We start from the raw sequence: 21,057 nt of genomic DNA on the forward strand, positions 1-21,057 counted from the left end.
TCTCTCTTTCTTTCTTTCTTTCTTTCTTTCTTTCTTTCTTTCTTTCTTTCTTTCTTTCTTTCTTTTCTCTCTCTCTCTCTCTCTCTCTCTCTCTCTCTCTCTCTCCCTCCCTCCCTCCCTCCCTCCCTCCCTCCCTCTCTCTCTCTCTCTTTCTTTTTTTTTGAGACGGAGTTTCACTCTGTCACCCAGGCTGGAGTGCAGTGGCCTGATCTCCACTCATTGCAAGCTCTGCCTCCTGGGTTCATGCCATTCTCCTGCCTCAGCCTCCCGTGTAGCTGGGACTACAGGTACCTGCCACCACGCCCGGCTAATTTTTGTATTTTTAGTAGAGACAGGGTTTCACTGTGTTAGCCAGGATGGTCTCGATCTCCTGACCTTGTGATCCACCCGTCTTGGTCTCCCAAAGTGCTGGGATTACAGGCGTGAGCCACCGCACCTGGCCTTGACTTAGTATTTCTACATGCCACCCACCCCACCCAGCACCCCCTTCCTCTGAATTAATCGTTCCCCTTTGCACTGTTTATAACTTTTACTTCAGCATGCAACTTAAATTTTTTCTTTCCTACCACATAGTGAGATCGAGTTTTATTTACAGATAAAACTCACCAATTTTAAGTATATAGTTTAATGCTTTGGATAGTTGTATACTAGCATGTAAGCACCCCCACAGTTAATAGGCTCTTACTCACCTCACCTTCTCCAGTGCCTAGCACAAAGCTTGGTAAAGATGTGTACACTGATAAATGATTTATTAACTATTATTTGGACAAATTGAAGAGAATTTTATCATGAAAAAAGCATAGAATAATCATTCTGTTTCTTTATAATACATATACTCATAACAAGTTAATTCATTTGCAACTATAAAAGTCTAGAATGTATTCTGGTGCTATCAGTCAAAGAATGACTGTTAAAAAGGTAATTCTATAAGCAAGTCAATGCTCAGTGGATGATACTTACGTTAGCCAAATGAGCTAGTTCTATCTCCAGAAACGAATCGGTTGTTTTGGGTTCAGGCCTTATTGTGACCACGATGATTTTGGAATTAACGACAGTATAATTTCTGAAACAGAGTAATTATAATTAAAAGGAGAAATTATTGATGAAAAGTATAAATTGCTACTACTCAATACATTTTGGGATGGTTTCAAATAAATGCATCCAAAGCACAAACATAAATTGTAGTATCATTCATGGAAAGACACATTTTATTGCTGTAAAGAAACCTTATGTGGAACAGAAAACTTAGGGAGAAAAGGCCGTTTTACCATTTTAGATGCAGAAAATATGAAAAAGCAACAGCACTAACAAGCTTTTGATTACTTAAATCTGATTCACCTACAAGAGTTATGGATTGTGAATTCAAATCTTCAGACAATACTTAAATGAATATAATTCATTTATATCAAGACTTTTGTTCTCTCGGAGATCAAATACTCTTATTGCAATGTGCTATCTTGGTGTTTCTTTGATTATTCCAAAACCCATTACAATAAATAATTGGAATGTGGAGTAACATTAGAGCAAATAGAGTTTAAATAGAAATAAATGCTCTTGCTAATTATTGACCATAATTTATTTCAACAATAGAGATTGATAGGCCACTACTTGATCTCAATATTCTCAATCTAAGAAACACATTTTCCCTGAAATATCTTACCAAGATATTTCATTTACAGAGAAGTTTAAGTTATTTTAATAAAATCAAAGCTATAGTTTACAAGAAATTATCCATCAATATAAACATAAAACTGAACCAACTTTTTCTTGTATATGTAAGTTTTCACACAAAGTATGTAAAATACGTAAAATGCTGCAGATCATGTAGTATTTAGATATTTAAAGATGACTGTGTGTATATGTGTGAATATATCCCTGTTTGGAATTTTGAAATAATAAACCACCTGCTCTTCCATTGGGCATGTACTATTCTGGGGAATTCACATTAGGTATCAATGACAAAATCATTTAATTTTTTTCCCTCTTTTTTGTTTTTTAAGGTAGTATTTACAGATAAAACTCACCAATTTAAATATATAGTTTAATTCTTTGGATAATTGTATACTACCATGTAAGCACTAACACAGTTAACATAGACAAACAATCCCTCACCCTAAATAATTTCCTCAAGTCCCTTTTTATTTAATCCCCTACCCTTCCATGCTCCCAGGCAACCATGGACATGCTGTTGTTATAATTCTGCCTTTTCTAAGATTTCACTTTAATAGAAGCATACAGTACATAGACTTCTCATTTTAACTTAATTCATTTAGCATAAAGCTTTTGAGATTCATCTATTTTGTTTCTTTCTACAATTGAGTAATATTCTATGGTACAAATACAAATTCTATAGTACAAACACACACAAAAAAATTACTGATGTATTTATCAATTAGGTTAAAACCTTTAGGTTATTTCTGGTTTTTAGCCTTTAGAAATAATAGCTAATGATATTTGGCAATTACACATAAATACCATACATATTTTATGTATGGATATGTATTTTCATATGTCTAAGGTGAATATCTTGGAGTGGAATTCCTTGATCATGCTGTAAAGGCATACTTAGTTTTATGTTATTGCCATATTGTTTTCTAAAGTGGTTATACCATTTAAGTCATATAGTTCTGATATGGTGGAACCATGCCGAACCTTGCTTTTTTTGAGATTTGTTTTTCTCTAATGAGATGGTTTTTGGCACAAGATTCCATCAGAAAAAAAATGCGGAGTTATTCCGTGGTTGGGAGAATTTACTATATTTACTAGCAGAGGAACTATATACCTATTTCACATGGGTTAACATTTTTAAGTGCATTTCTCATGTATGCAGTAATGTCAAATAACACTTTTCTAAATAGTCAGGAAGCTCAGAGAGAGAGCCTAAGAGTAAAGAGTAAAAAACAACAAAGCATAAATCTATTTTGTTTTTGTTAAGAGGAAGATTGTTGCAGACAGAGAGAACTGGTTAACTGTCCTTTTTTTCATTAAATGCTAAATGAGTCAATTGAAGGTATAGTACATTTTAAAGGACAGAAAACTCAGCTCTAAATGCTGAGCTTCTTTTGCCAAATTATTCTTCCCTGTTTCTCTGTGAGTAAAAGTGATCAGGGAACCAAGTGAGAATAGAGAAAATTGACAAAGTTGAGAGGTGATCCTGGGTGGTTGATCATATTAGCACAGCTGACAGGTCTCCTAGAGAATGGTGCATACAGCTTAGAGTCAGGGGAAATACCCACCTGTCATTACCAGAGAAATTATGAACATTTCTCCTAGAGAACAATCAGTCCTGAACAAACAGATGTAAGTTCCTTTTTTGGATCAGCCTGAATGTGTTTAAGTTCTGGCTTGGTTTTGTAAAACAAAAATATTGATACTTCACTAAAATTCCATTTGTCTCTTTGTTCTGATTCCGTTTATAATCCTAGTTACCAGCTTTTAATAAAACTCAATGACTGCTATTTTTAATTATTATTAGATAGTTATTACATTAGAACATATGGTATCTCTATTATGTTTAAGTTCCATAAGTGGATACATTACTAGAAAACACAGATGTGGGTATTCTATAAAGAAGATTGCAATTTTGTTAAGATATTTATGAAGCTCCCTGTGTGTTTGGGAATGTGGAGACTTTAGCCCTGAATGGCTGGTCTGTAAGAAGCAAAGTAGCTACAATGAGTTGACTTCTGCAGGGTATATTACACTGTGTTAGGTTCATCAGCTGCTCAACTGGCCTGGTGGAGAAGTTCCCTAGAGGGCAGAATCAACCCTACGGCTTTTGCTGAAAGAGAAGGAGAGACGGAGAGAGAGAGAGAGAGGGACAAAGAAAGAGAGAGAGAGAGAGTAAATGTGTGTATGTTTTAATATATTTATAATATATTTGAGAAGAGGTATATGTCAATGTATTCATGCATATCAGTGTGCTAATATCATTCATGCGAGTCCCTGCCACCTTGTGCCCCAATACAGTAATGTGCACCTACCTCTACCAAAGCTTTCATCGATACTACGCATGTCTTCTTCCACATGATAATAAGCTCGATGAGAGCAAGATTTTTATCTATCATTTATATGTCCTCATTTGTATTATTCTTTGGAACATTTTAATACTCAAAACATGTTTCAGTGTTTTGTTTAATAAGCAAATACTAAACAAAAATACCAAATTTTAACAAGTTGATTTAAAATGCCAGTATCATGGTATTAAATGCCTAATAGAGGGGAAATAAATAAGCAAATTTACATTATGCAATGGCTTCCTTTTTAAAAAGTGTATAGTGTACAAAATTGTCTTTAATTTATTCCATCAATTTATTCTAATTTGCACAAGTGAATAGCTGGCCGCTGATGTGCCATGTCAGGCTTTGTGATCTGCTAATGCTCCCTGGCTGGCTGCACGTTTGAATTCACTGCTAGAAAAGCAGATCTGACAGCCAAATGGATTTCATGACTAAAATAACAAAATTATTTTCTGTTCTTGAGATTTGTGCTAGTTGATATATAAAACAATTTAAAATGTATAGAGTTAATCATTCAGAGGCAACCTAACTTAATCGTCACATTTTTCTGCAGAGTCTTAAGATGTTTAAGGCACATGAACCATATCTGAAAGTGAGTATAAAAAGTGATTAAAAATAATATTCAGTTGTCTACAATAGACTCATTTTGTATATAAGGGCATCCATAGACTGAAAGTAAAAGTATGGAAAAAACATCCCATGTAAAAGATAATCAAAAAAGAATGAGTTTGGCTACACTTATATCAAACAAAATAGACTTTAAGTCAAAAAGGATACAATGTAATGATAAAAAGGTTGGTTCATTTGGGAGATATAACAATTATAAATATATGTGCACCTAATGTCATAGCACCCAAACATATGAAGCAAACATTGAAATAATTAAAGAAAGAAATAAATAGTAACAATATAATAGGATATTTTAATACCCCATTTTAATAACTAGACAGATTAACTAGATAGATGACCTAGACAGAAAATTAATAAGAAAACAGGTGATACGAATAACATTATAGATGAATTGGACCTAACAAGCACATGCAGAACTCCATACAACACTCCATACAACAACAGCAGAATACACATTCTTCTCAAGGGCAGACAGAAAACTTTCCAGTATACACAACATGTTAAGCCACAAAACAAACCTTAACAAATTAAAGAAGAGTGAAATCTTACCAAGTATCTTTTCTGACTATAATGGAACAAAACTAGAACTCAACACCAAGAGAAACACTGAAAAATTCAGAAATACGTAGAAATCAAACAGCACACTCTTGAACAACCAGTGGATCAAAGAAGAAATCACAAGAAATATTAGAAAATATCTTGAGACAAGTGAACATGAAAATATAACATACCACATAACATACGTGAGGCAGCATAAAAGTACTAAGAGGGAAGTTTATAGCAGTAAACACCTACATTAAAAAAAAAGAAATATCTCAAATCAAAACCTGACTTTATACTTCAGAGAACTTGAAAAATAGGCATAAACTAAACCTAAACTTAGTGAAGAAAGAAAATAATACAGATTGAGCTGAAATATACAGAATAGAAAATAACAAACCCATGTAAAAATCAACAAAACTAAGAGTTGACTTTTGGAGAAAAAATATACAAAATTGACAAACCCTTTTTAAAAAGAGTAAGTAAAAAGAAAGAGAGAAGACACAAATAACAAAAACCAGATAAAAAGGAGACATCACAACTTATAGCACTGAAGTAAATAGTATCATAAGAGACAGCTATGAGCAATTAATTCTATGCCAACATACAAGATAGGCTAAAAGAAATAGACAAATTCTAAGAAAAACATAACACATCAAGACTAAATCATGCAGAAATTTTATTTCTGAATAGACTCATAACTAGTAAAGACATTGGATCAATAATCAAAAACCTCTCAATAAACAAAAGCCTAGGGGACCAGAAATCTTCACTAGAGAATTCTATGATATGTTTAAAGAAGAATAAATACAACTCATTCTCAAAGTCTTCCAAAATATTAAAGCAGAGAGTACTTCCAAATCCATTCATTATAAGAGGCCAGTATTACCTGGATACTGAAATCAGACAAAGATACTATTTTTAAAAAAAGAAAACTACAGACAAATATCCTTAATAAATATTGACACAAAAATCCTCAACAAAATGCTAGCAAACCAAATTCAGCAGCATGTTAAAAAGTTTATATATCATGACCAATAGAGACTTATTTCTGAAATGCAAAGATGTTTCCACAAATGAGAATCAATCGGTGTAATACATCACATTTACAGGATCAAGGTAAAAAACCACATGACCATCTCAACTGGTTTTTATCTTATCTTATCTTATCTTATTATTTTTTTTTTTGAGACGGAGTCTCACTCTGTCGCCCAGGCTGGAGTGCAGTGGCGCAATCTTGGCTCACTGCAGCCTCCGCCTCCCGGGTTCACGCCATTCTCCTGCCTCAGCCTGTTGAGTAGCTGGGACTACAGGTGCCTGCCACCACGCCCAGCTAATTTGTTGTATTTGTAGTAGAGACAGGGTTTCACCGTGTTAGCCAGGATGGTCTCGATCTCCTGACCTCGTGATCCGCCTGCCTCGGCTCAATTGATTTTAAAAAACCATGTGACAAAAACACTCTTTCATGATAAAATTGCTTAATGAATCAGGAATATGAAGAAATTATCTCAACATAGCAAAGGTCTTATATTCAAAACCCACATCTAATATCACACTTTATGGTAAAACAAACAAACAAAACAAAACAGAAAGACCTGAAAGTTTTTCCCCTAAAATCAGAAATAAGACACAATTCCCTCTCTTGCCAATTTCATTCAACATAGTACTAGAAGTCCTACCAACAGCGATTAGGTCAGAAAAAGCAATAAAAGGCATCCAAATGGGAAAGGAAGAAGTAAAATTACCTCTGTTCATAGATGACATGACCTTATATGTAGTAAATCCTAAAGATTACACACAGATACAAATTAAAAATCTTGTTATAATTAATGAACAAATTCAGTGAAGTCGCAGAATGCAAAACACACACACACACACACACACACACACACACACACAAATCAATTGGGTTTCCATACATTATCAATGAACAATCTAAAGGAAATTAATGAAAGGATCCCATTTAGAAAGCATCAAAATAAATAAAATATGAGTAAACTGAAGGAGGAAAAAGAGTTATACATTGAAAACTATAAAATATTTCTGAAAAAATTGAAGGGAGAGACAGATAAATGGAAGAAAATCCTGTGTCCATGAATTAGATGACTTAATATTGCTAAAATGTCCATATTACCCAAAGCGATCTATCCAAATGGTATTTTTGCAGAAACGGAAAAAAAATACAAAATTCATATAAAATCTCAAAGAATTTTTGACAGCTGGAGCAGTCTTAAGAAAGAAAAACAAAATATTCTCTATTTTCAAGCTATATTACAAAGTCACAGCAATGATTTTTTTAAAAGTATGGTACTGGTGTCAAGACAGACATATAGACCAACAGAACAGAATAGAGTGCCCAGAAATAAATCCTCTTGTATATGGTCAAATGACACTCGACAAGGGTGCTAAGGCTACAGAATGGGAAAAGGATAATCTCTTTAACAAATAGTGTTGGAAAAACTGGATATCCATGTGCTTACATCATATAAAAAACTTAGCATAAAATGGATTAAGACGTAAACATAAGACTAGAAACTATAAAACTTTTAAAAGAAAACACAGAGAAACACATTCAAATAATTGAACTTGGAGATGACACCAAAAGTACAGGGAAGAAAAGCTAAAATAAGCAAATAGGACTTCATCAAGTTTTTGTTTAAAAAACAAAACAAAGTAACTTTTGTGCAGGAAAGAAAACAATGAGTAGAATGAAAAGGCAACCTATGAAAAGGGAGAAAATATTTGCAAACTATGTATCTGGTAAGAGGTTAACATCCTGAATATATAAGTAATTCCAAAACTTGACAACAAAAACCCCAACAAAATCATCAAATTAAAAAATGGGCAAAAGACTTGAATAGATATTTTTCTAAAGAAGGTACGCAAATGGACAACAAGGATATAAAAAGATGCTCTACGTCACTAATTGTAAGAGAAATGCAAATCGAAACTACAACGGGTTATCACCTCACACCCACCAGGATAATCATTATTAAAAAACAAAAGACAGGCTGGGCGGGGTGGTTCATATCTGTCTCAGCACTTTGAGAGGCCAAGGTTGGCAATCTCATGAGGTCAGGAGTTTAAACCAACCAGGGGAAACCTCATCTCTATTAAAAATACAAAAATTAGCCAGGCGTGGTAGCACACATCTGTAATCTCAGCTACTTGGGAGGCTAAGGTAGGAGAATCGCTTGAACCGGAGAGGCAGAGGTTGCAGTGAGCTGAGATCTGCACCACTGCACTCCAGCCTGTGCAACAGAGTGAGACTCTGTCTCAAAAACACAACACAACACAATACAACACAACACAACAAAACAAAGCAAAACAAAAAAAACCAAAAACCAAAACAACATAACAAATGTTGACAAGGATGTGGGAAAATGGAACCCTGATGCAATGTTGGTGGGAACGTGAAATGGTGCAGCTGCTTTGGAATATGGTAGGCAGTTTCTGAAAAAACAAATAAAAAATAATCCAATGATCTCTCTTCTGAGTATATATCCAAAAGAATTGAAAGAAAGATCTCAAAGAGATATTTGAACACCCATGTTCATGATGTATAATTAACAATTGCCAAGAGGTGGAAGCAAGCTGATTGTCCATCAATGGAAGAATGGATGAAGAAAATGTGGTATATACATAAACAATGAAATATTCTTCAGCCGTATAAAAAGAAAAAAATCTTATCATATGCTACAAGACAGATGAACCCAAATGATATTATGCTAATTGAAATATATCAATCACAAAAAGATGAATACTGCATGATTCACTTAGATAAGGTATTGAAGTAGTCAAACTAAGAATCAGAAAATAGAATGGCTGTTGCTAAGGGTCAGAGGGAGTGGGAAAAGGGGAGTTGTGCTTTAATGTGTATAGTCTTAATTTTGCAAGATGAAAAGTTTCTAGAGATCTGTTACACAACTGCATATAGTTAACATTGTACTGTACACTAAAAGTAGTTATGGTAAATTTTATGTTTTGTAATAGAAAAAGCCCCAATGGAGGAGATGGCAGAACTAATAGCACACACACAGTATTGCCAGATAAGATATAACAAAAAGATGTTAAGGGTTTAATGGAAGTAAAGTTACTATAGCCCTATTCCATTTTTAGATTTATAGTTTATGTAGCTTCAAAAATGAAACTTGCATGAATGTTTTAAACGAATAGACCAATTTAAATAAGAACAAAATAAAATAGATGATTTCATACAGTATGGGAATTTGGGTACTTTACTAAAATTTTAAAGCTAAGTATCTTTGTTTTTAAAACCCAAATCAGCTGACAGCTGCTAAAAAGTAGGATTGGGTTTACTTAAAGTTGAAATGAGTTAGAATTTCACTGTAGGTTGCTAAGATATGTAGAATCTAGAATTTTAAAAATGCCAAGTGATCAGAGATTTACATCCACTTTAAAAATATCTGACCAAACTAAACCCAGATTTTAAAAAGTAATGCACTAATACCACAATATTTTATACTATAATCTACGCCAATTTGTAATTTCCATAGATAATTTAAATTTCTAATGTTTTCATGAGGACAATCTAAAAAGGTACAGAACGTCACAAAACTAGAATATTTCATTGCACAGTGAGAATTAAAAAGGAAGACTCAAAGTTTAGGTCCTAAACCTAAGGCATGAGCTCTTGAGAGAGCTGACTGCTTCAGGTTGATTGCCTTCAGCATGCATTGGTGTAAAAGTGATTATGTCGGCCGGGCGCGGTGGCTCAAGCCTGTAATCCCAGCACTTTGGGAGGCCGAGACGGGCGGATCACGAGGTCAGGAGATCGAGACCATCCTGGCTAACACGGTGAAACCCCGTCTCTACTAAAAATACAAAAAAACTAGCTGGGCGAGGTGGCGGGCGCCTGTAGTCTCAGCTACTCGGGAGGCTGAGGCAGGAGAATGGCGTAAACCCGGGAGGTGGAGCTTGCAGTGAGCTGAGATCCAGCCACTGCACTCCAGTCCAGGGGACAGAGCAAGACTCCGCCTCAAAAAAAAAAAAAAAAAAAAGTGATTATGTCTTCGATTTTCTATTATTTCCAATATTATTTTTCTATTCATTTTTAATTTTTATAGCATTAGGAATTCAAATGAGTTCCATTTCCTGAATATATAAAAATTTCAGCCTCATTTACCTTAATTAGGTTAGTGTATTTGACAAGAAATTCATGTGATTTTTGCATTACTGAAATTTGTTTGGTTTGAGGACACTTTAGTTTTCATTCATCCGTATTTTTCTTTATTCCACTATAGTGAAATTTACATATAATTTTATTAGTTCTTTTATAATCCTTTTAATGTTAATCATTACATAAAATGCATTTTTTACAGGACTACATTTTTCATGTCTTAACAGGATAACAACATACTGCTCACAGGATAACAACATACTTTCGTGGCTATCCCACAAACTTGGAAACTGAACTTATTAAATGAATCAGATGAATGATTGTTTATAACCATTTACTGATTTCTTGGCTTGAGGGTATACTTGGATATACTTTTCTATTTCCTTAGAGATTATTTCCTTAAAATAAATTCTTCGAAGTAGAATTGCTATATCAATGATAAAGCACTTTTAAGTCTCTTGGTATTGCTAAATTGGCTTCAAAAAATGTTATAGAAGTAAGTTAAAATTCTCAGAGCAGTTTATGAGCTTGCCAAGATATGCAAGTTTTCCAATTCCTTAATGTGAGTGGGGTCTGTGTGTCAATATCTCACTCCCTCAAAGGACCCTCTGAACTGGGTTGGACATGCACATAAGTGATCAAGGGGGAATGGGAGGTACGACAAATTCAAGTCTTGGCATTGACAGCCTGGCCTGGGGCCACCAGGCCAGCCCCAGTGCTCCCTGAAACTGCTCACATATAGCCACCTGTTCTGGCTCTTACAAGATTTTCTGCGAAAGATACAGGTATACTTATGAAGTATCATAGAAGTCTATGATTTGTATTGCTTAAAATAATAAATAGTAGCAAAATAGAGGGAATGAGCTATAGTAGAAGAGTCCTGGTTTTAGCGAACAAGACAAGTTGGATTATAATTCAGTTACCTACTGGACATATAATCTTAGGTCACTTAAGCGATAAGGATCTCAGGTCTCTTATCCATAAAATGAGAGTTCTAGCTCACACTAAACCCTAAAAGACCTTACAGCATTAATATCCTGTAGTTCTATACTTTTAAAAAATTTTTTATTTTAAAAATTTTTTTGAGACAGAGTCTTGCTCTGTCACCCAGGCTGGAGGGCAGTGGTGCAATCTCTGCTCACTGCAACCTCCACCTCCCAGGTTTGAGTGATTCTACCACCTCAGCTTCCCAAGTATCTGGGACTAACAGGCATGCACCACCATGCACGGCTAATTTTTGTATTTTTAGTAAAGACGGGGTTTCACCATGTTGGCCAGGCTGGTGTTGAACTCATGACCTCAAGTCATCCACCCGCCTCGGCCTCCCAAAGTGCTAATTACAGGCGTGAGCCACCATGCCTGGCCCATCTATACTTTTTATCTATAAAAAATTATTCTGAAGAAGGAAATTGAGAGGCTGAGAATAGCACATAGTTTGGACTTCATCTGAAGCATATTTCCTTCAGTTGAAGTAACAATCTGAATCTACTTAACTTTAAAAGGGAAGACAACTGATTAGTAAAATAAAAATTGCAGCTTGAAGGACAGTTGAATGTATATTAGGGCTAAGAGAAGAAGAGAAATATCTCAATAAAGAGACAGTCAACATGCAAAATTGTTTCTGTCTTTGTATGAAGGACAATTTCTAAATTATATTTATTCAAAGCATACATCAAGTCCTCTTTCATAGTCTCTATGAGAAAAATTATGAAAATAATTATACCAAAATATACCATTTCTGGAAACATAACAACAAATCTACTATTACTATTTCTGTGTATAACAAACGTGGCTTCACATATTTCAACATATAATTAGTAAAATCATCAACAAGGAATACATTTTATAAAAATGCGTAAATAATAACTGAACATATAGAATGAATTTGTACGTTTTATGTTGAACAAAAAGATGTTTCCTTTCCTACTGAGTTCAATTCACACAGTCACACTTATACAATAAAATTGCAAAATACACATATTTTAATCCTCTGTTCCTAAAATATTTTAATAGTACAAACATTAAACTTCTGTGTGCCTTATTTTTAAAGATGTCTTATATAAGATATTTTATCAGATAGAAAAATTAATTATTACCACAGCTCACGCCTGTAATCCCAGCACTTTGGGAGGCCGAGACGGGCGGATCACAAGGTCAGGAGATCAAGACTATCCTGGCTAACATGGTGAAACCCCATCTCTACTAAAACTACAAAAAAAATTAGCCAGGCGTGGTGGCAGGAGCCTGTAGTCCCAGCTACTCAGGAGGCTGAGGCAGGAGAATGGCGAGAACCCGGGAGGCGGAGGTTGCAGTGAGCCGAGATCGCGCCACTGCACTCCAGCCTGAGCGACAGAGAGAGACTCTGTCTCAATAATAATAATAATAATAATAAATAAAAATAAATTAATTATTACAGAAAAAAATCCTTGACCCTTTATCAAGAACTGTTCTGAAAGTTGCGATAGCAGGGGAAGTTTAAAAGAATTCATACAGTACTGTTAGCAGGGATGCTGCTCAGTAAATGTTTGCTGAGTGGCTGTGGAAAAAAGTATCACCCTTGTTCAATAAAAAGTATATTTTCATTTAGCAGACCTATAATTTGTGCAGTTACTCATTAGACTTTCTGGAAGAATGTTTTGAAATGGAGAAAAACAAGTTCGAGGGTACTTAGTGGTCACATTATATTACTACAAGAGATAAAAGAAAATGAGAAGTAAACACTAGTACTTCACTTTTCTAAGAGTACTTAACAAATATCTCATCCCGAGCATTCTATTGTCCTTATATCTGATCAGTGATCTAAGTACTATTTAGTTGTCCTATAAACATTTACTAAATTACTTTATGGATACAAAGAATGTATAGGTAAACAAATTCGTGATTCTTATACAGAAGTTATTAAGGACTTCAATCTAAAGAATATGTAGGAACTTTCTGCAATGAAAATATAATTTCTGAAGGTGAAAAAAATTTTAAGTTCAATTACCACATTTTACTTATAAAAAAAGTCAGTGACTTGCCCAGTCCCCTGTCTGAATCCCTTTGTGTTACAGGCGGCATCAGGGGAGCCAGTGTGTCAGACTGGTCTCTGCTATATCCATTAAATCATCCATAATGAAGCCATTAATCTACCCATAAGCTTTAAGAGACAAACTGCCTCTGTCATGATATTCTTTTTTTAAAGTTCAAACACTAATTAAATGCTTCCCTTTTCATTTTACAAAAAAGGCTGGGATCCCTTGGGAAATTTCCTGAAGGAATTTCCAATTATATTGACTGCATAAATTTATAAAACTTGGAATAACCTGACTTCATTTGTGTAGGTGAGTGAGTGCTATGAGATTATATGGAACAAGATTAATCATAATCCAACACTGCTGGACATCTAGGAGGGAAACTAATCTAAAAATTTTTATGTTGAATATTTCATTTTATTCACTATGTATCTCAGGATCAAATAGGGAGAACGTTGCACATAAATACATTTCTATTTTAAAGTTGAACTGAACGCACACAATTACTGAGTGACTGGGCAAATTTATAAAACTCTCGACATGTTTAATTGAAATGAAAACACAAGTCGCCTGATTTTAAGTTAGTGTCTAGTCTAGAGTTGTTAAAATATAAGCTTTATATAAATGAATTCCCTGTGGAAATAAATGTCTAACTTTGATTATCTGGGCATTTTTAACTTTAGCATATCTCTCATCAACATCAAACATAAAGATATAGGCAGTGTAACTATGAATAAATTTTATCTGTGAGTAACTGTAAATACCAATGAGTTTTAATAAAATCACTGGAAAAGTTGAGAGTAGACTTGTTTTCAAACTTTTTTTGTTAGCAAAACACAAACACAGACTGATCCAAATTAAGGAAGTCTGAATTCTATTCAGAGGAGAAGGGAGGCAAATAAATTTCAACTCCCCATGGTTGTCTCTATGGTTGAAGGAGACCCTGCATGGCATCTACAGGGGCTCTGGATGACTCTCTACCTATATTAATAATGTGCTTCACATAGAAACATTTTCTCTAAAGATTCATGCCTAATCACTGCTGCTTCCTTGGGTGATATTTTTTTCATCTGCACTGAACTCTAATTGTTTTTATTTATTAGACTATTTGTTTTGTCCACAGTATAACTGCACACATTATTTATATTCTTTCCTCTCCAAAAATGTAAAGCTTTATTTATGAGGGTATAAGAAAGAAGTCCTACTGTGATCGTATTTAACTAAAACAACTTTATCTCTATCTTCCAAAATGAGGTGATGTGGAGAAACAGGTCACTATGAGTGATAACATCACAACCCAAGTAGATGTGAATGATGTTTTCTGTGAGATTTGGTATAGTAGATAAGACAGTAAAGCAAATAAGTTAGTTTTGGTAGAATTACTATTTGTAATTGTTTTTAATATCTGGGAGGAAATAAATTAATAGCTTTCTTCCAGAAATAGTCCTCTAAATAAACAGTAGCATTTTTAAAAAGTGTAGCTGTAACTGAAAATTTATTTCAAAGCAAACTAAGATCTTGTGCAAATAAACAATACCATGTTTTCCCAGTCATCATGACACTCCTTTAATTTCATGTCATGTTGATAAACAGTACCATTAAGCACAACTAAAGGAAGAAGACAGATTAATTTTACAGTGACCCATTCTATTAGAGACACTTGTGATTTTTCTTTTCTTTTCTTTTTTCAGTATCCAGGCAAGGTATTATTAGTCACAAAAGTATTTGCAGGGCTACAATCAGACACCAAAATTATCTTTTCTAGTTGTTTTGAAATGCATAATTGCTAATAGCCTGTTCATTAAATTTGTATTTTCTACTTCATTTAAGAAAAATCTCTTTGTATTACCACAGCTTGTTTGACTATTTTTATAGAATGAACTCTAATCACATTTTGGAATAATTTACAAAATTACAACAGTTTATTACTTTGTAGCTTACCTCAAAGTGGGCAAAATTAGATCTAAGTTTTTGTATAGTACTGCTCCAAGAACAAATACAGATGATTCATCTAATTCTAGAAAGAATAAAATTTGAAGTATTAGCAAACAGCAAGAAAATACTATGTCTTATAAAACTTTAATCTGCTAATAACAAGATAATTCCAGTACTTCCCTATGCAAAGATAAAGCCTGGTAAAAAGAAATGCATTCCTAACCATGCACGTTAATGATAGCTCTTAAAGATGTGTTTTCTATAGTTTTGCATCATGAAGGAAACTTCCTTTATCAGGTTGAGACAAGAAGCTGCTTGAATCTCCCTTTAAGAGTTTAATTTCCCAAGGATATCAGAAAAGAGAATCAATTCTCTTTTGGATTTTTACCTTTTAAGGTTGAAATCTGCAAAAGTGACCACGATGTCACTTTTGAAAAGAGCCATTAATTCTAAAGGCTATTACAAATGTTCTAAAAACTTAATTTTTTCTCAAATTTGTTTTCTTTTAAACCTTATTTTAAGTTCAGGAGAACATGTGCTGGTTTGTTACACAGGTAAACTTGTGTCATGAGGGCTTGTTGTACTGATTATTTTATCACCCAGGTATTAAATTTGTTTTTGTATGCCAAAATAATATCTTTAAACCAAGGCAAATTTTAATAAGGCAGAAATAAAAATGACATTGCATAGAAAATACAACACATTTCAATACCTAAAGGTAAAATATTAGTCCACATGCTTTACACAGGGATAAAACCATGAATATTGAAACTTGACCATGGCAAGCTCAGGTCAATAATTTGCACTTGTATATTTTTCACACTGTAATAGACTGTTTTATTCAGTAAATTCAGAGACTTTTGAACCAAGAATAAGTTGTCCATATTTAGAAAATTAGTTTAACATAATGATTACAGACTATTTCTAAACTGTTTAATGTGAGAAGATTTACACCTAATTTCTAATTAAATGACCTTATCAAAAATGTCTTGTTCAAGTTCACATTATTTCAGATATTTACCTTTTGATGACACCGGAGTGAAAATGCTTTTTGGAATTACTACCCTATCTTCTGAGTTTCTTGCCCAGTCAACCATTCCCTTCCGTCCTTTCATTGGAAAGTTGATGTCTGTTAGAACAGAGGCTGCAGGAAGCTTCTGAATACTAGCCACTATTAAAAAAGAAATAATAATTTCAAGTAAACTTGCTTTACATTTTAGTGTAATCAATATTGATCAAGGTAAATCTTGCAGTATATTCAAAACAAAATTTCAAGTCAAAATTATATTTATCAGAGCAACAAAATAACTATGCCTTATTAGACAAAATTTTTCATTAATGTTGCTGAATTTTACTTATCAGTCTTAGTTTTTGGTGCTTTCAGTAGGAATCATACTATCTTGGTCAATAATGGAGTGGATATTCTGAGAATATTAACAGGCACTGCTACACTGATTGTTCATGGTTGGTCTCCATTTTAATTGTCAGAAACTCATACTGTATTTTTTAAAAAAAAATTGATTAACAGACTTGACTAATGGATTGAAATTTGCATTTAAATCTGAATTTTGTCTTAAGAAGAAATTTTCTGCATTTTCATCTGAACATTGTCTTTGGAACAAATTTTCCTGGATTAGATAGGGTACCCTGAAGAAATGGAGAACAAAGCCATATTGCTTTTGGAGATAGAATTGTCAGAATCTATATAACAATGTCAGAATTGCAAAAGCAAAATAATATGTAGGAATAGTGATTAAATAGATTAATAACAATTCTTAAAACTTCTCTCTAAAATTGAAAGTAAAAATGTGTGTGTATAACTATATATACGTAAACAGAGAATTGTGTCCTTAATACCAATAAATATTATAATACATATCAGAAAATGTATAAGTTTAGTAATATTTTAATATATTTTATTATATTTAATAGTTATATACAAATTTATATTACATATAAATTTATAATGTATAAAACTATGATGATAAATACTCCAGAACTTCTAGATTATAAGCATTTTCAATTATGAAGTGTAATTTGTAAAACTTTTGGATAGGTCCACACTTGTTCTACATCATATTTTCAAGTGTCCCTTGGAGAATTTATACAGAAATATGATGCAGACAAGTGTAAAAGCTATTGCAATTGAAAAGCTAAAGTAAAAATTCATTACACTCCTCATAAGTGAATTTCATTTAAAGGAATTTGTAATTTAAATAAGGAGGATGAAAATTAAGAATTTAACAATATTAGTTGTATAAATATATTACTGCACTATTAACTTAGTTTCAAATTAAATTGGTTATTATTAGTACATCACATTAGTGAAATTGTACTTTATTAAAGTTCTTTCAGGTGATTAGTCAATCCATTATCAGCATAGGATGAAATTTCATTTATCCTCTAATATGACATACTAAGCTTTAAAAGTATTGTATAAGTAATGTTAAAGGAAAGAGGGTACTGGGTAACACATACATAAATCACAGATGTCAAATGCTGTTTTGGGATACCAGTTCTAATATAGTTTCTTTAAATTTTAAAACAATATACTTTTTGCTATCTGTAAATAAGCCAGTTCATCTTTCCTACAGGGTCCAAATCCCTGCTGTACATAGATAAGCAGGTCAGCAAGTTAGTAGGACATTCTTTCTCGAGTCCCCTAAGCGTTATTCAATGTGTAGAATTAAGTGTATCTACTGTTATATGCCTTAACTTTAACTTTTGATATCTTGGGGTTTAGAGGAAATTTATTTCACTTCTTTGCTCCAAAAACTGCTGAAAAGAAAAAAAAAAAAGGCTTTCTGACTGTCATACAACTAGTTTCTATTAAAAAAGAGAATAAAAGATACATTATTGGACCCTGATGTCTAATAATTTCTCTATCTCTATATACATTAGATTGAAAACAAAAAACAAACAGAAAAGCATAACCAATGAATGATATTCTGTATGAACCATACATCGCTTTACTCATAATAAATGCTAGCCTAATACCATATTCATAAATCTATAAATTGATATAGTTGTACATGCATGGGTCTTACTTTATGAAATATACTCATTCTTCAATTAGAGGTACATTAGCTGTTAAATTATGATTATATAAGTTAGACTGTACTTTTTTTTGTTATTATACTTTAAGTTTTAGGGTACATGTGCATAGCGTGCAGGTTTGTTACATATGTATACTTGTGCCATGTTGGTGTGCTGCACCCATCAACTCGTCAGCACCCATCAATTCATCATTTATATCAGGTATAACTTCCAATGCAATCCCTCCCCCCTCCCTAGACTGTATTTTTGAACATAGTCTAGATTAAAGGAGTGGAAAAGTCAATTAGGATCACTAATTTATGCAGTAAATCCCTTAAATTGCATAGTTTTCAGTGTGAGAAGTGTACAAAAATAAACACATATTTATTAATTATAGTAGGAATGTAATGGAGGTTTTTACTGTTATAAGTATATACACATTCTAAGTGGTTTGAGATGTTTGCATGGATGGTAACTAACATCCTGAAATATGTCTCTGTTTCTTAAGGTATTTTATTTCATTTCATTTTTAATTAGCAAGTCAAAATTATATATAATTATCATGTAAAGCATGTTGTTTTAAGTAAAGCATGTTGTTTTAAAATACATATACATTGTGGAATAACTAATTTGAGCTAATAGCATAAGTACAACCTCACACACTTTTCATTTTTTGTGAGGTGAGAACACTTAAAATCTACTCTCTTCGCAAAATAGTTCTTAAAGTCGTATGAATCTTTCAATAAATCCATTATGAAAAGGATATACTTTCATACACTGATGAGATTCAAATTATACCTGTGAAATTATCACCATACATGTTTTTACAAATACGAAATTTAAAGTTATACATATTTACCTCTACGCTAGATAGGCAGAAGTCTAAAATAGCAGTGTGATTCTTTATGACCCCTTAATAATAGATGAGAAAACCTATTTCCATGTAGCAAAGGTAATTAATAGATGACTTTTACTTCTTTCTTTTTCCAGTTCCTGTACCAGACACTAGATCAATCTGACCTTCGATCCCTTTCCCTCTTCAGAGTTTAACTGTCAGAACACTCAGGTAAAATTTTGATGCAGTTAACATCTTTAGGGAAATAGGAAGCTCATATGTTAAGTGAATACAAAAAGAGGTAAGATGTAAAAACGTAATGCTTAAACTACATGTAAGTAAATATATGCCTCATGCTGATAAAGGGACATAAATACAAAGCATAAGTGCATAATCTACATATCCTGCTTCTGTAACAATTCTTGAATTAACAGTCATTGTGGGTGTTTAGAAGATGGGGCAGTTTTCCTCTAACACTGAAAAAAACAAAAGCCTTTCTTACAGAATATTAAAGTACTTAAAATAAATCTCAAAGGACTCAGTGTCCCTGAACAAATAGGCACATCTTGAGTGCTCCAAGAATTATCCTAAATTTACTGTATCATGTTTTCATTACAACACTAGATTTGATTTCTTATGCAATAAAAATAGGTGACTCATCACTGATAAACCTTAGAGAAAAACCAGCTGCATTTCCATTTTGTGCTTTTAATACTTTCATTTTGAATTTGGATAGACAACATAAAATTCCTTTGAGAGCATCATGTCCTTTATTGGCCAAACTTTCAAATGATTCAGGTTCAGTATAGATTTCTGTTCATCAGAAACCATAGGGAATTTTTGCAGATGGGTTTAAAAGCACATGAGCTGTTTTTCTTGGTAACCAATGAGCACTCCTTCGATACAACAAAGCAAGATAATAAATCTAACCTTTTCCCTGAAGGAACTAATGAAGTTTTGGACCTTTGGCTGTATTGAGGTCCTGGAGGATGAGGATTCTGTCTTATTCATCCTTGTTGGGAGTGGTTCACATACAAATTGGAGGTGATTTGATGCATCAGTTGCATTACAGACAAGAATGGAAGGCATGTGAAAGAAAAAGTCTAGGAGCAAGAATGGAAGAGTGGAGGAATGAAGGCTGTAGGGATGAGCAAAATGGACAAAGGCCAAAATGTGAGAACAGTGGTCACTAGAGTAGCTAACACAGACTTATGATCTGGATCCAATATCCAAATCCCTAATTTTTTAGGGTAACCATTTATCCTAGATTTTACAGATCTGTTCTGGTTTATTCCTGCTGCTTTGTATACTTATTTACAGCATCCTCTATCAGTCTCAAAAGTTTCCGTTTGAAAGATAAATTCCATGTTCATCTTATAAGTTGTATGACTGAGCAAACTGCCTAAACTCTCTGTGTCTCAATGTCTTTTTCTGCAATATGAGAATAATATTATCTATCTACCTCATGGCAGTGTTGGAGGAGCAAAAAAGTTACTATCAAGAGCTAAGAATAGTTCACCTAGAACAGAGTTTGGTGCTTGAATGGTCCCATGTCACTGTTGTCTATTATTACTGGAGCAGGTTTTCCATTATCAAATCCAAGAGAACTACCTCATAGTGTGTCCATATCATTATAACATATTTGACTATGTAGCTTACATTATTTTTTGGTTGTCCTTCAGTGATCCTAGGCATGAGATTATATATTCAAAACTTATGTTGATTATATTCATATAACAAAAGGCAGGAACTACACTAAAAATAAATAGAGCTTCTCCTTTAGCACTTAAATATACCACCTGGGAGTTACATAAGGGTTTCTTTTTACTTAATCTTCTTTTCTTTTTCCTTCATCTTTGCTTTCCTTCCTTCCTTCCTTCCTTCCTTCCTTCCTTCCTTCCTTCCTTC

At 33.3% G+C, this 21,057-nt stretch overlaps 1 protein-coding gene across 2 annotated transcripts in view; it reads right to left on the reverse strand.

The window, feature by feature from the left end:
- The window catches only part of ADGRB3 (adhesion G protein-coupled receptor B3), a 765,428-nt gene that overhangs the window by 343,373 nt on the left and 400,998 nt on the right, over window positions 1-21,057 (reverse strand). For both annotated transcript variants that reach the window (XM_023230291.2, XM_023230292.1), the window contains 3 exons: window positions 16,300-16,449; window positions 15,285-15,360; window positions 961-1,063 (listed from right to left, as the gene is read on the reverse strand). In XM_023230291.2, the coding sequence (XP_023086059.1) occupies window positions 961-1,063; window positions 15,285-15,360; window positions 16,300-16,449 (329 nt within the window). The remainder of the gene's footprint in view (window positions 1-960; window positions 1,064-15,284; window positions 15,361-16,299; window positions 16,450-21,057) is intronic.

Source organism: Piliocolobus tephrosceles, chromosome 5 (assembly GCF_002776525.5).
Source record: "Piliocolobus tephrosceles isolate RC106 chromosome 5, ASM277652v3, whole genome shotgun sequence".
NCBI lineage: Eukaryota > Metazoa > Chordata > Mammalia > Primates > Cercopithecidae > Piliocolobus > Piliocolobus tephrosceles.